A 13,058-nucleotide genomic window follows, 5' to 3' on the forward strand; every position below is an offset into this window, starting at 1 on the left:
ATCAGATGTACAAACTCTGAACATATTTGTTTCTCTACACAGTCTTCTATAAATGTAGATTATTTTTTTAATTAACATTATTTTTATTATATCACAATGGGAGATTGACACAGACCAGTGCAACAACAAGAACAACAAGGTTGAGCAGAGATAAATACATATAAGCCTATGATTATTGTGCACAAGCCAATGTGGAATGTTGATAATAAGAAAAGCAGAGGTGCAGGGTAAGGGGGAGTGGAAGGAGTACACAACAGGAGGACATAGGTATTAAATGGTTACTGAATACAGGAAGTTACTTTCTTCGAACAGGAGGTGAGTACAATATGTGCATGTAAACACAACTATACAGCCTGCTATTGTTTATATTTGGCAAGTGATGGGTGATATACTCTCTGTTATCAGGGAGCACCTGGCTAAAAGCAATAAGTCTTATCTGCTATAGACCCTCCCTTTGTGAACAGTGTCATGTTCATTTTGTGTTGACAGTGTGTTTAAGACTTCAAGATTCAACTGTATGATCACTTTGAAGGCAGCCGTTTGTGTTGCTGTCGAACTGCTGTTGATTTGAGTGGGGCTGGACAAAACAATAAGAACACCAGTCAACGTAATGCAGTTTGTTTGCATCAGAATCAGAATCAGCAATATTTGACATGTATGTGTACAACATACTAGGAATTTGACTCCGGTGAAATTGCGCTCAGTGCACTGACCCAGATAGACTGACAATTAACAACACAATAATGAAACAAGCAAAATAGTAGAAACATAAACAAAACTGTCAACTGGATAAGGTAGTTTAATTTAATTTTTATTACAAACAGGATTATGACTTAAAATTGGTTGGCCTGAACCATAGTGTTCATTCTCTGTAGGGTAATTGCAGAAATGTTGGACATGAGAAACCACAATGCAAAAGTTATAATTCATATACAGCTCACAGTGCTTGGTACAGCAGACTGAAAGGGCCAAAGCCTGGGTGGACGGTGGCACATACCGTTACCTAACAGCAGGTGGCGTTGGAAGGTGATCCCTTCTGATGTATAAAGACTAACCCAGATTTAAGTGGTCACCTGATAACCCCCTTCATCGCACAGGTTATCCAGGATAAGCAAGGTTAGGTTCAATGAAGCCAGATTAATAAAAACATATCCTAGGGACGTTGCTTCATTGTACAGGCCCAAGTGTAGGATTCAACTGGTGGTGTTCTACACTCTTCTGTAGGGGGCAGCAATGTGCCTCTGCTGCGTTTAATCTGCCGCAGATCGCCGCCGCCGAAGAAGAACGAGGCAACGATTAAAAGATTCGTCTATAAAAAAAAATTAAATCTTCAAATTTGCAGCTAGTGACACTGTTCCTGCCTCAATGAAACTAATTTAGCCTAAATTTATACCAACATTACAGAGCGCTGCATTTAGTCAAACCTTTTATCTGGCTCTTGTTAGCGTGTTAGCCAAAGGTAAACAACATCAGAAGATCAGCTAGCTTAGCCACTAGCTGTCGTCAGCTCGCAGTTAAGTCAGCTTTCGTCGGGAATTTCGACGCAGTGTCACTTTGACAGTTTTAGTGATAGTGTCGTTTATAATAAAGGAACCCAAACATGTCGGATGACTATGAATTCAGCGACGATACGACTATGATGAGAATGGAGGAGGACGGGGAGGCGAACAGCGACGACCCGATGTCCGCGGCCGGGGACAGTGGCCTGATGGGGGGCGAGGCCGAGGGATCCAGAATCGACGCCAGCAAGAACGAGGAGGATGAAGGGTAAAGTGACATGGGTTCCTCTCGATGCTGAGATCGGTTCCCACGGCTAAACACACCTTACTGTGTAATAAACAACTCACAGGTGCAGCGCCTGTTGACACGGTCCGTTATCTGACCTGTCATGTCCCCCTCCTCCGCAGGAAGATGTTTGTCGGGGGGCTCAGCTGGGACACGACCAAGAAGGACCTGAAAGATTACTTCTCAAAGTTCGGGGAGGTGGTGGACTGCACTCTGAAGCTGGACCCCATGACCGGGCGCTCCAGGGGCTTCGGCTTTGTGCTCTTCAAAGAACCAGACAGTGTTGATAAGGTACCGTCCTGCTCCTCCTCTGTGCTGTTTACATTTAGGCACTAAGAGAAACGTGAGGATGCTTTCAAAGACGCGGCACATATAGGTTTGTATTTGTCAGTCAACATACTCCTGTATTGTCTTCCATTTTTTTTTAATTCACTGTTCATTTTATTTTATTTATTTTATTGATGTTTTTGATACATTGTTTGCTATGTTGTGCTTTTTGTCTGCTGTGTAAGGTGACCTTGATTGCTCTGAAAGGCGCCTATAAATAAAATGTATTATTATTATTATTATTGCTACAAAGTGCAGGCAAAAAACCAAATCAAATCTCTCCGTTTTTTCAATATGCTTCTGCTTGCCACAGTTCTGCTGGTTTAGTCTCTCTCAGTGTCTTCTGTCTTTTGATTTGATCCCTGACTGACTCCAATGATGCTGAGATCAGGGCCTGTCTGTGGGTTCCAGGCCACCTGCTGCGGGACTCCCTGTTCTTCTTTACAGCTTCTTTCAGACATGCACTAATTTCTGGGTCATCTCCCGACAGTCTGTGCAGGGGCAATACGTGAGAACGAAAATGTCCAACTGAGAGGCAACAGTGTTTCTCCTGCCAGCTCCCTGGAGAATATCTGAATGAGCTCGTGTTAGAGCACAGCCAAAGATCTGTGCTGCAAACACAAACATGTGAAATCCACAGCCGGATGAATACGTTACATCCTGCCTCCGCCTGCAGTACCACCCATCACCTGAGTTATTTACATGCTTCCCTGAGGCGATGGATAATAATCTAAATGTCTCCAGCTTCTAAAACTGTTGCACAACACACTTACAATGCTACACAAACAGTACTCGTTTGCATTGTAAAATAGATTATTCAAAATTATTTGTATAGCGCCAGATCATAACATACAGCACATTATCTCTAGGCAGTTTACATTAGGTCGAGACCTTATGGGATTAAATCATCTGTATCATTCGACTGACATATGAGAAAACCTCCGAGATCATTTAAAAACAATTATTGTTGACCTGAAAGTATTTCCAGAATCCTGCATGACACCTCTAAACATCTGGATAGAAGAAAATGATAATAAAGTTTTTAACCCGTTTCTCAAGTTGTGACTGTATTTCCTCATCCAAGTAGCCTTAAGTAACCTGCTTCTTTTTCTGTTTTTGCTAAACTAAAGCATATATCAACAGTAATTTGGGATATGAATAAAAAACCTTGGAAAGAAACACCAGGATATACCAGTGAACCTGATTATAATATCTTCTGTGAATGTAATACGTATTTTTCTGCTGCTGACTTTGTTTTGGCTTAAGAAATACAGTCGCAGGTTGGGTACCAGTCTGTACTTATTTTAGAACAATCAAACGCTTAGCTCTCATTTTAATGTAATAGTGGGACATGAGACACAAACCGGGGCAAAGCCTTTGCCACCATCTCTGATTTGTTCAGCAATTCAGATTGTGAATGAATAGAGTAGAGCTGAAATTATTAATTGATTCTTCAAAAGAAATTAAATGGCAACTATTTTGATTATCCACAGACCCTTTCGGTCATTTATCAAGCAAAAACAATAAATTAAAGTTTTTAAGGTTTTCAACTAAAACAAGTTCTGAGTGACTGTAGCCGTATCCTGACATAAACTCCAGAAAATGACTTTTTCTAGACTTTGCCTTTCACATATGAATGACGCAGCAGGAGATTGTAGGGGTTAGAAGGGTTCACAACAACAGGGAAATCTCTGGAACATTTAGGCGAGGGGTGTCTTATCACCAAAAGCTCTCAGATCTCGTCTTTCAGAGTTGAAATCTTCATTGTCTTCTTTGTGTGGGGCGTTCTTTTTCATCCTGATATTAGTTTTGTAGTTAGTTTTGATATTACTTTTGTTTTTTGTGTTGTAAACGCACCCACTTTCTCGCGGGCAACTGACATTTGCGCTCTCACATCGGAGAATGTCCGAAATTCAGTGCATATCTGAAAGACTGCCATTCCCATTGCTTTACAATTTTCTAACATTGAATTTAAAGAAATAATTGAGAAATGAATGAGCAGATTTAATTTATAATGGGATTAGACGTTTTTTGCAATCTTAGACTGACCTGACACTAAAAGCTGATCTATTTAGATTATTAGGCTAAGAACAACCAAACATCCTTTGAATTGGGCTCAGATGCCCTTAATATAATTCATCACATATAATAAGTTATGTATAACACCTAAAACTTATGTCTATATGAACTTTTGTGTCATTTGATTGTTTTGTTGTGAAGGTTGTCTCACAAAAGGAACACAAACTCAACGGGAAGGTCATTGACCCCAAAAAGGCCAAGGCCATGAAGAGCAAAGAGCCTGTGAAGAAGATCTTTGTTGGCGGCCTCTCTCCAGACACTCCTGAAGAGAAAGTCAGAGAGTACTTTGATGCCTTCGGAGAGGTGCTTGTCTTTTTACATTTCCAGTTTTAGTTTATAGCTGTTGATGTGACTCATGAGGATAATATTATTTTATCAATTATCTGAATATGTTTGTAGTTGCTCTACATGACTGTTTAGGACTAATGACTTGTTTACACATTCATCAAAGCCACAGTGAATCAGAAATAACCGTCTCATTGCCTCCCTTTGTAAACACAAGCTACTGAATATTATTTGTATATATTTACTGATAATATAAAGGTGGAGTCAATTGAACTTCCCATGGAGAACAAAACTAACAAAAGGAGAGGCTTCTGCTTCATCACGTTCAAAGAGGAGGAACCGGTTAAGTTGATCATGGAGAAAAAGTACCACAACATTGGATTAAGTAAGGTACAGGCACGCTTTTCTCACAGATAAATTAATTTGGCATATTAGTTTGGGGCTTCTTACACAAAACCTTTGATCACTTCGGAAATACATGTATATGCAATTTCATTGTTTTTTATTTTAGTGTGAGATAAAGGTGGCGATGTCTAAAGAGCAGTACCAGCAGCAGCAGTACTGGGGAGGCAGAGGTGGATACTCATCCCGGTCGCGAGGAAGAGGTGGTGGTGAGTGGAGAATACATTCGTGGTCCCATGTAGTGTGTTACGTGTAAAGATACACGCAAATTTCCCCATTGTGGGAATAATAAAGGATTATCCTATCTAATAAAGACATTAATCTCTTCCATGGGGACGTTACTGTGTCAGAACAAGTGACCAGTGAACTGTGTGTTTGTGCTTCAGCAGAGTGGAGACTCGTCTAGAGAAAAGTTCATCCGACAGCAGTTTTTGGAAGAAGGGAGAGTTCCACTTCCACTTCTTACACATCAAATAAATACTTTGAGCTCATTTTACTGTGCAGTTTTAAATCAGGAGCGCACTTCTCCTCTAACCGGCAACGTTTTGCAGCTCCTCCTGGGGCACCCCAAGGTGTTCCCAGGTCAGAGAAGATATATAATCTCTCCCACCATGCTCTGGGTCTACCCCGGTCCTTCCCACCAGTTAGTGCTTGGAACATTTCCAGTTGAAGTTGCCCTGGAGGCTCTTAAGCAGATCAGTAAACACCTCAACTGACTCCTCTCGCTGCGAAAGAGCATCAACTCTACTCCGAGTCCTTTTAGCCTTGGGAAGCAACTCATTGCAGCCGTTTGTGTCTGAGATCTCGTTCTGTAGGTCATGACAATTGAGGGTCGGAACAGAGATCGACTGGTAACTTGAGAGCTATAACTTCTGACTCCCTCTTTACCACAGTGGTCTGGTACAGCTTCTGCTTTACTGAAAATGAATGTAATAAATGAGTTACTTCCTAATGATTAAAGCTAAACTTAATGAGAATCAAGAAGGATTCAGAATGGATAACCCATAACATGTGTCCATTTCTGAAAAGTCTTATGGTGGAGGATCAAATGCTGCAACACTGCAACTTTATCTGAGTTTTTGGTACAAGGGGTAAATGAAAGTTCGAGTGAAACTGTCATGTTAATTTTATGAAATTCTATTTAATTGCAGGTCCCAATCAGAATTGGAACCAGGGTTACGGCAACTACTGGAATCAAGGCTATGGAAATTATGGCAACTATGGTTACAATAACCAAGGGTATGGAGGATATGGTGGATGTGATTACTCTGGTTACAACAACTACTACGGATACGGTGACTACGACAGTGAGTAGACCAGCCTGTGTCATGTCGGCTTTTCCGTTTATCTCCTGTCCCTTTTGAAATGTCTAAGATGCAGTTTTTCTGCAGATCAATCTGGTGGATATGGCAAGTCGCCACGGCGCATCGGTCACACCAACAGTTACAAGCCATATTAATGGGGGAAACCCTCATCGTCAAGTAGGTATGCAACAACAAAAAATATACCATTTCATTTAATTTTAAAGTAGTTAAATTTACTTTGCTGTTTGGTAACATTATGAATAATTTGCTCTTATAAATTTCTTTTTCTCAGCACCCTCAAGTGCTTTACAGTAGTGGTAACATAGAGGCTACACTCTGTGGCGATTATTTTATCAGCCGGCCTTCTGCTGCCTCTTTTGCACCTTCTTTCTTTTTTAAACTGTAAAGTTAACAGGTAAAGTACTGCTACTACAGTAAATGGATGCCAAAGTTAAGGATGTGCAAGGAAACCAAAGGAAGAATGTTGTCTCCTAACTCTGACATACCTTGTTTGTACCTGCCAGCGGAGCTTCCTTGCAGGCCATGAGCTGACTCCCAGATACTCTCAGGGCCCGCTCAATGCGGACTGGGTACGAGAAGCATACGCTCTCGATTGCTGCCATTTGGTATGGTCTTACAACATCCTGTATCAGCATTTCTAAACTAAACAGTATGGGACACGTCCAGCTTTGTCATCTTTCTTTCCATTTTAATTTCTTTGCAACTGTATGTAATGTAAAAGTAAAATATACACATGTAATTGTCATTTTTTACAGGCCCTTACTCCCCCACAAGTAATGATTTGTAAATATGAAAAAAATAACTATTTGCTTTTCAAAGGATACGTCCAGCATTCTCTGGACTTTCCAGTTCCTATTGTTAATATATGCATTTCTAATCTTAATCTAAAATGCTTGTTTCTTTATTATGCTCTTGTAGCCTCTAGTCCATGAGCTAAATCCTGGTTCGTATTTGGACTCTTCTGTGATGGGGGATAAAGTGCTTTACTTTGTGTACATGTATTGTTCTGTTTTTTTTTTACTGACAGTGATGGAAAAGACTCCTCTTTTCTCAATTTTCCTGTAACAAATTTTCCTCTTATAAGCTTTTGTAAAACAAGAAGAAGCCTTAAGTGTCACAACATCTCCAGTAATTTGCATGTAATGCTGTCTTTAATGTGTATTTTTGACCAGTCGAAGGTTTCTTCCATTTAGTATTTTTGGCTTTGACTTCTTCAATTTATTGCACTTCAGGATTTCTAGCTTATGGACTAACTTTTTTTTAAAACTGTAAAATGTTAAAATAATTGTTCTCAGTTTGTTTTTTCTTATTGTTTCTTTTACACTGGACATTTTAAACACGGGGGATTCCAACTTTATTGCAATTTCACCTGCCTTTTGTTTGACCACAGCTGATTTGTTTCTGTTTGTTTTCCATAGGTTTCAGAGTGATGAAAGTCTGCAGTTCACTGGCGGAGCATTGGCCAAAGAGATGATGGTATCCAGCAAAGGTCACATAGCTGATTGTAAGAAAGTATATGAAGAACACTATGACCTACGTTCTATTTCCTCTATATATTTACCAGAGTATTTGTTGTATCCTAAAAGTTTTGGATTTTAATGTTTTGCATTCATTTAGTTTGCTGCAAAGTTTTAGCAGTTCCTCGTTCCTTTCTGCTTTTGTATTTAACGTTGTCTATTGCTATTTGTGAATTGCTTGAGTTATCCCATAACTGAGAGTTTAGATTGGTCGGAGCAGATCACACATATATTCACGTACAGTGGCAGCAGAGATAAAAGTGCTTTGTTATGCCAGTATGTTCTGTTTATCATAGGCATCAGTCATATATTACATTTATTACAGAGTTTGACAGTCATTAACATACAGTATATATATATATACACACAGTGTCTTGGACATAAAGAAATGTGACAAATAAAATAATAAACACTTATTTGGATTTATGGTCCTGTGTGAAATATTAATATGGCATCACATGGAGTGTTAAAGGAAACATTTCAGCAAACTTGATGACAATTTTAACTGTTTAACTGTTCTGAATTTAATCTTTACAGCTGATGATTTTGCAGAGAAAACAAATGCAGACATTTACGTATACATACAAACGCGTCCTTGTTAGAGCTGAGACAATCATTCTTGAGAAATCCAATTCATTTACTCAATAAATGTCGGCTGTATAAGTGAACTTTAGCCACTATCTTTATTGCTTTCAGTCCTGAGCCTGTAAAGATTTATATAACTTTAGTGGCAAAGAGGATGATGAGGATAACTATGATCAGCACAATGATGCCGATTATAATCATCAGTTTAACGTTTTTCCACCAGTATTTCCTGGCCACACGTGTGGATGTTCTCTGGAATGAGTCGGCCTGGAAAGAGAAAAAAACTAACGTATTAACATCCTTGTGGTGGCAGACATTCTCAACTCTTCACGAAAACATGAACTACACTGATTTTACCAATGTGTCTGTTTACTAGTGTAGGATAGAACTACTGCAAAAGATGAGTAGTATAATGAAGGTGCCAGTTTCTGACAGGGAAAAAGAAAAAGATGCTGTATCTGGTGGGGGGCTATGAAGACCATCATTTACCCCCGAACCCCGACATTCAACGGGTACAACAACAAGCGGAGAAAGCAGAATCGCGGGCTGACCTTATATATACAGTCTATGGGGCTGACCAGCGCGGAGAAATGCTCGTCCCGTGTGAACAGCCAGGCGGCTGCGCGCTTGAGAACGGCGCGGCGCGGCGCTTCCACGTCTGGTGTAAACCCGGTGTAACGAGTGTGGGGGGGCGGGGGGGATGAGGTGGGGGGTGGGCCAAGGCCATGTAGGGAGACTTCCAGTGTATTGTGACGACACAATACACAGGAAGCTCATTCCAGTCACTCAAGCATGACGTTTCTGACTTAGAGGAACCATAACAAAACGCGCAAGTGTTTTTTTTCCAGAGTTTTTGGGTTGGTAGACATGCCAGATACCCACATTAACCTGTAGAAGCACTAACAAAGTGGAATTTTCATGATATGTCCCCTTTAAAATATGACTTAGATCCAAGTTACAGAAGTTTTAATAATAAAATGTACTTGAGGAATCAAAAGTAAAAGTAGTCATACATATATACGTGTGTGTGTGTGTAAAATGAGTATGTAATAATTAATATTTATTTTTTAGACTCATCTTTTCATCTTAACCTCTTAACATCTGGGAACTTAAGAGGGGAAACTCTTCTCTTTGTTCACCTCAGACATCAGGACTATGATAGGGACCCCAAACAAGGTTGAAAACCACTGATTTAATCTTAAACAATGTTTGGTATTTTAGAGGTTTATCATGTGTTTGTAAATATAGAATCTTAATCCAAAAAGTAACCACTCATTACAGCTGTCATGTCTTTTAAAGAAGTCCCCCCCAACTCCACAAACAGAAGCACAGTGAGCTCGCGGTGCATGATGGAATACTTACAGACGCCTGCAGCTCGCCAGTCTTCCCGATCAGGTCATCTAGTCTGTCCCCCCTCTCCAGCACTTTGTTGATGTTGTCTTTCAGAATAACTTTAACCTCGTTCACCTGACCCTGCACCTGGTCGAGCTTGGCAGTCGAGCCAGTGGCCGGTGACTGAGAGTCTGTGTCAGCCTGTGAAAACAGAGTCCATTTCAGTTCCATGAGTCACCATCTCCTAATATTTACAACCAGGCAAACTCCACAGTCGCAGTCTGCCAGCCAAATGTAAACTGTAACCACAATTCTTCATGTCCAAACCTCACTTCCTGCAACTGTGTTAACAGGAAACCGAGCGATCGGTTTACCAAGGCCTGTGTCACATGAAAACCTCCAGCACTGTTCTCACACAGTAAACCAGGTTAATAAAAATGTCATAAACACCTATACAGAATTATTTCACATGATTGGAAATGAATCTGTTTAAGGTCAATATGGAAACTAAAAGAAAGTAGGTTTCTACACTCACCATTGCAGCTCTGTGTCTTAGTCCAAACCAACAAAACAACTCAGCTTCAGACACTGAAACAAAACTGCCCACGAAGCCCTGTTCTCCTCTCCTGTGCTTCCTGTGTTTCTTGTGACCGAGTCACAAGAGCTGAACAAATGTCTGCTGAAGGTTGCACCTCTGCCCTGTTACACATTAACTACCTGTTGCCTCAACCAAAGTCTCATTGGCTTAGCCAGAGACAGTCAGCAGCACCACAAAAACCTCTATTTAGTCCGATCAGGAACATGCACTACATTCATTTCCTGCTTTTTCTATTGTACATATTCATCGCACAAGAACAAAAATAGCAAACTGTACTAGACAGTTCAAACTTCCTTGTTTTATCTGATTTACATACCATGAGCGGTCAGAGCAGTGGATGCAGGCCAGCGTTGAACTGATATGTGCGAGCAAAGGGCTCTGTGTTTTCAACTGAGGGATATCTACAAGGCAGTAAAGTCAAGGGGCCTAGTTGCCTCATTTCATTTCCTGGTTCTGTGTTGGCAGTTTGTTACCTCAGCAGTTTGTGGGCAGCCGGGGTGTGAGAGTGCATTTGTGTTCTTTTAAAGCAAGAGATAAAAACAATGACAAACTCTATTTACATAGCACTCGGATGTTAAAAATACACGGATACAAAAAAGAAAATACACACAGTGCAATTACAAAGGTTAATGCCAGAGACAATGGATAAAATAAAGAAATAAAACAAAATTTAGAAGCCACTTTATGAGAAAGCGTAAAAATGTCCATGCTCGCATGTAAACTTGTGAAGTAGCAGAAAAGGAAACATGTCACACGTCCTACCAGCAGTCTGTCAACTGTGTTTATAAAACTGACAGCATTTGTATTATTATCAGTATCGTTTTGATGTGAATGGAGCATATTACAGTTGTAACATTCAACACATCATATTTCAAATAATATTGTATGTGTAAAATATTCATTTGAAATGTGACTAGTGACTGTACCTTTCTGATAATGCCATGGAGTGTAAATAGAAATTAGCATTACATGGAAATTCCATAAGTAAAGGACAGGTACCTTTAATATTTTTCTCATGTACAGTCCTTAAATAAATTAATACCTTTCACTACTAAAGCTAAAAATGTTTTCTTACTTTCAACATCTTAAAAATAATAATGTAGAATGTGAATTGGGATTTATTTTCCTCGCCCGCTTGAAGGATGTATCTTTATTTTTTTCTAAATTTAACAGTAAATGTACAAACATGGTTCAAAAATGACCGGTACAGTATGTATTCACTACGGAACACCTACCATTCATATCACACAGCTGCTTTTGCACATCTGATGCATGTAAGTCTTATTTTATAATCCATTACTAGTGAGAAAGAGAAATATGTACAATACTAACTAACTGTTAGCTAGCTAGCTTCTTTTCTGGCTAGCTAACCATCGCTAGATCAACAAAAGAAAACTCGAAATACAACAGTATATACTTAATAGACTGATTGATATGCATTTGAAAATATGCATTTGATTTTCTTTATCCAGAGTGCTGGTATGGCTGGTCCCATTCATTTCAGACTTACGGTTGACATGTTCATAAAGATGCTGGATGAAGAACAGGATGAGGAAAATGAGGAGGCAATTCCTGGTCTTGATTCTGAGTCTGAAATCTCTGATGCTGAGGACCTAGACTTATTCTACAGGATCCAGCTGGAGTTGTGGGCGTGTCTTGGAATCCAGCTCTGCAAAATGAAGAAGGTTCCTTTGAAGACTCATCTTCCTGGCTCATCAAAGGAGCCTTTATCCTCAAACCATGACCATGTACGTCCGAGATACAACAACTCATGTTTTGATGGTGATGACACTCACCAAATTTGAAGTTGATCTGATGAAAGTTTGTTGAAATACACAACGTGTAAAACGGCCAAAATGCCCACAAAATCCAAAATGGCTGACTTCCTGTTGCTTTAATCAAATAGGTGCCGAGGACTTTTTCTTTCTGTCCGGTCATGAAACACGTGTGGACCAAATTTCTTTAAGATCGGTTAAACAAGACGGAATTGCTGCGTTTTAGGGGGCGCTGTAGAGCCCTTTTGCCACTCCCATTTTGAATTACTCCAGAATACGTACATTTTCATGAGGCCTGATGTGCCCGCGTAGTTTGGTGAGTTTTCAAATATGTTCAAGCCGTCACAAATGCGATTCATTTTCCTGAATAATCAAACGAAAAGCAATAGGGTCTTCGCACTGTTAGTGCTCGGGCCCTAATTATATTATTATATTAATTGGAGGAAAGAGTTAACGTTTTCAGACAGAAGTGAAATGTTCTAGAGTACAGTACATTTACTTTTGATATTTTAATAGCATTGACCTACTAGGTTTTTAAAGATATATTCAAGCTATGAATGCTACCTCCACCACTGTGCTGTATTCTCTTTTTTTGTAGGTCCCAACCTGCAACATCCCTGATAAATGTGTAAATAAAGATTAGCATTACATGGAAATTCCACAAGTCAAGGACAGGTCCCTCAAGTTTCTTTCTCAAGTGCAGTCCTTAAATAAAATGAATACCTTTCAACACTAAAACTTGTTTTCTTACTTTCATCATCAACTAACAATTGTAAAATGTGAATTGGGATTTATTTATATATATATATATTTAAAACTCTTAACTCTTTCTTCAAATATATATATTTGAGGAAAAAGTTTAAGTTTTCTATCAGACAGAAGTGAAATGTTGTACCTTTACTTTTTGATAATAATTTAAGCATTGATATACTTCGTATATAAATATATTTAAGATATATATATATATTTACAGTATTGCATTACTATTTGTACTTGAATATAGGGTTCGAATGCTTCCTCCACCACTGTGCATTATTTTCTTTTTTTG

At 39.4% G+C, this 13,058-nt stretch overlaps 2 protein-coding genes across 8 annotated transcripts; one reads left to right on the forward strand and one right to left on the reverse strand.

Moving 5' to 3' along the window:
- The first annotated feature begins 1,247 nt into the window (after positions 1 to 1,247).
- On the forward strand, positions 1,248 to 8,142 carry LOC118125481 (heterogeneous nuclear ribonucleoprotein D0). Of its 6 annotated transcripts, none has more exons than XR_004698849.2 (9): positions 1,248 to 1,767; positions 1,908 to 2,076; positions 4,333 to 4,494; positions 4,735 to 4,866; positions 4,988 to 5,087; positions 6,030 to 6,185; positions 6,270 to 6,363; positions 6,707 to 6,808; positions 7,622 to 8,142. XR_004698849.2 is itself a non-coding variant. In XM_035184098.2 (8 exons), the coding sequence occupies exons 1-7, from the start codon at positions 1,601 to 1,603 to the stop codon at positions 6,335 to 6,337; spliced, it is 954 nt and encodes a 317-aa protein (XP_035039989.1). In that variant the 5' UTR covers positions 1,248 to 1,600; the 3' UTR covers positions 6,338 to 6,363; positions 6,707 to 8,142. The 6 variants fall into 6 exon arrangements, 4 of the variants coding, with proteins under 4 accessions (XP_035039989.1, XP_035039990.1, XP_035039992.1 ...); XR_004698850.2 differs by having other exon boundaries at positions 6,270 to 6,359; XM_035184098.2 differs by having other exon boundaries at positions 6,707 to 8,142.
- Positions 7,985 to 10,704, reverse strand: si:ch73-234b20.5 (uncharacterized protein LOC449923 homolog). 2 transcript variants are annotated; one of them, XM_035184112.2, is made up of 3 exons: positions 10,552 to 10,704; positions 9,668 to 9,838; positions 7,985 to 8,572 (listed from the first exon to the last, which is right to left on the reverse strand). In XM_035184112.2, the coding sequence occupies exons 1-3, from the start codon at positions 10,552 to 10,554 to the stop codon at positions 8,435 to 8,437; spliced, it is 312 nt and encodes a 103-aa protein (XP_035040003.1). In that variant the 5' UTR covers positions 10,555 to 10,704; the 3' UTR covers positions 7,985 to 8,434. The 2 variants fall into 2 exon arrangements, with proteins under 2 accessions (XP_035040003.1, XP_035040002.1); XM_035184111.2 differs by lacking the exon at positions 10,552 to 10,704 and adding an exon at positions 10,173 to 10,500.
- Between the last annotated feature and the right edge of the window lie 2,354 nt (positions 10,705 to 13,058).

The sequence above is a fragment of the Hippoglossus stenolepis genome, chromosome 18 (assembly GCF_022539355.2).
Source record: "Hippoglossus stenolepis isolate QCI-W04-F060 chromosome 18, HSTE1.2, whole genome shotgun sequence".
Lineage (NCBI taxonomy): Eukaryota > Metazoa > Chordata > Actinopteri > Pleuronectiformes > Pleuronectidae > Hippoglossus > Hippoglossus stenolepis.

Excerpts from the sequence above, each read along its gene's own strand:
- LOC118125481 (XM_035184098.2), top strand. The coding sequence starts at position 1,601 with ATGTCGGATGACTATGAATTCAGCGACGATACGACTATGATGAGAATG. Across the intron at positions 2,077-4,332 it reads AACCAGACAGTGTTGATAAG|GTTGTCTCACAAAAGGAACA; the intron begins GTACCGTCCTGC and ends TTTGTTGTGAAG. Across the intron at positions 4,867-4,987 it reads ACAACATTGGATTAAGTAAG|TGTGAGATAAAGGTGGCGAT; the intron begins GTACAGGCACGC and ends TTTTTATTTTAG.
- si:ch73-234b20.5 (XM_035184112.2), bottom strand. Across the intron at positions 8,573-9,667 it reads CTGGCGAGCTGCAGGCGTCT|GCCGACTCATTCCAGAGAAC; the intron begins GTAAGTATTCCA and ends TTCTCTTTCCAG.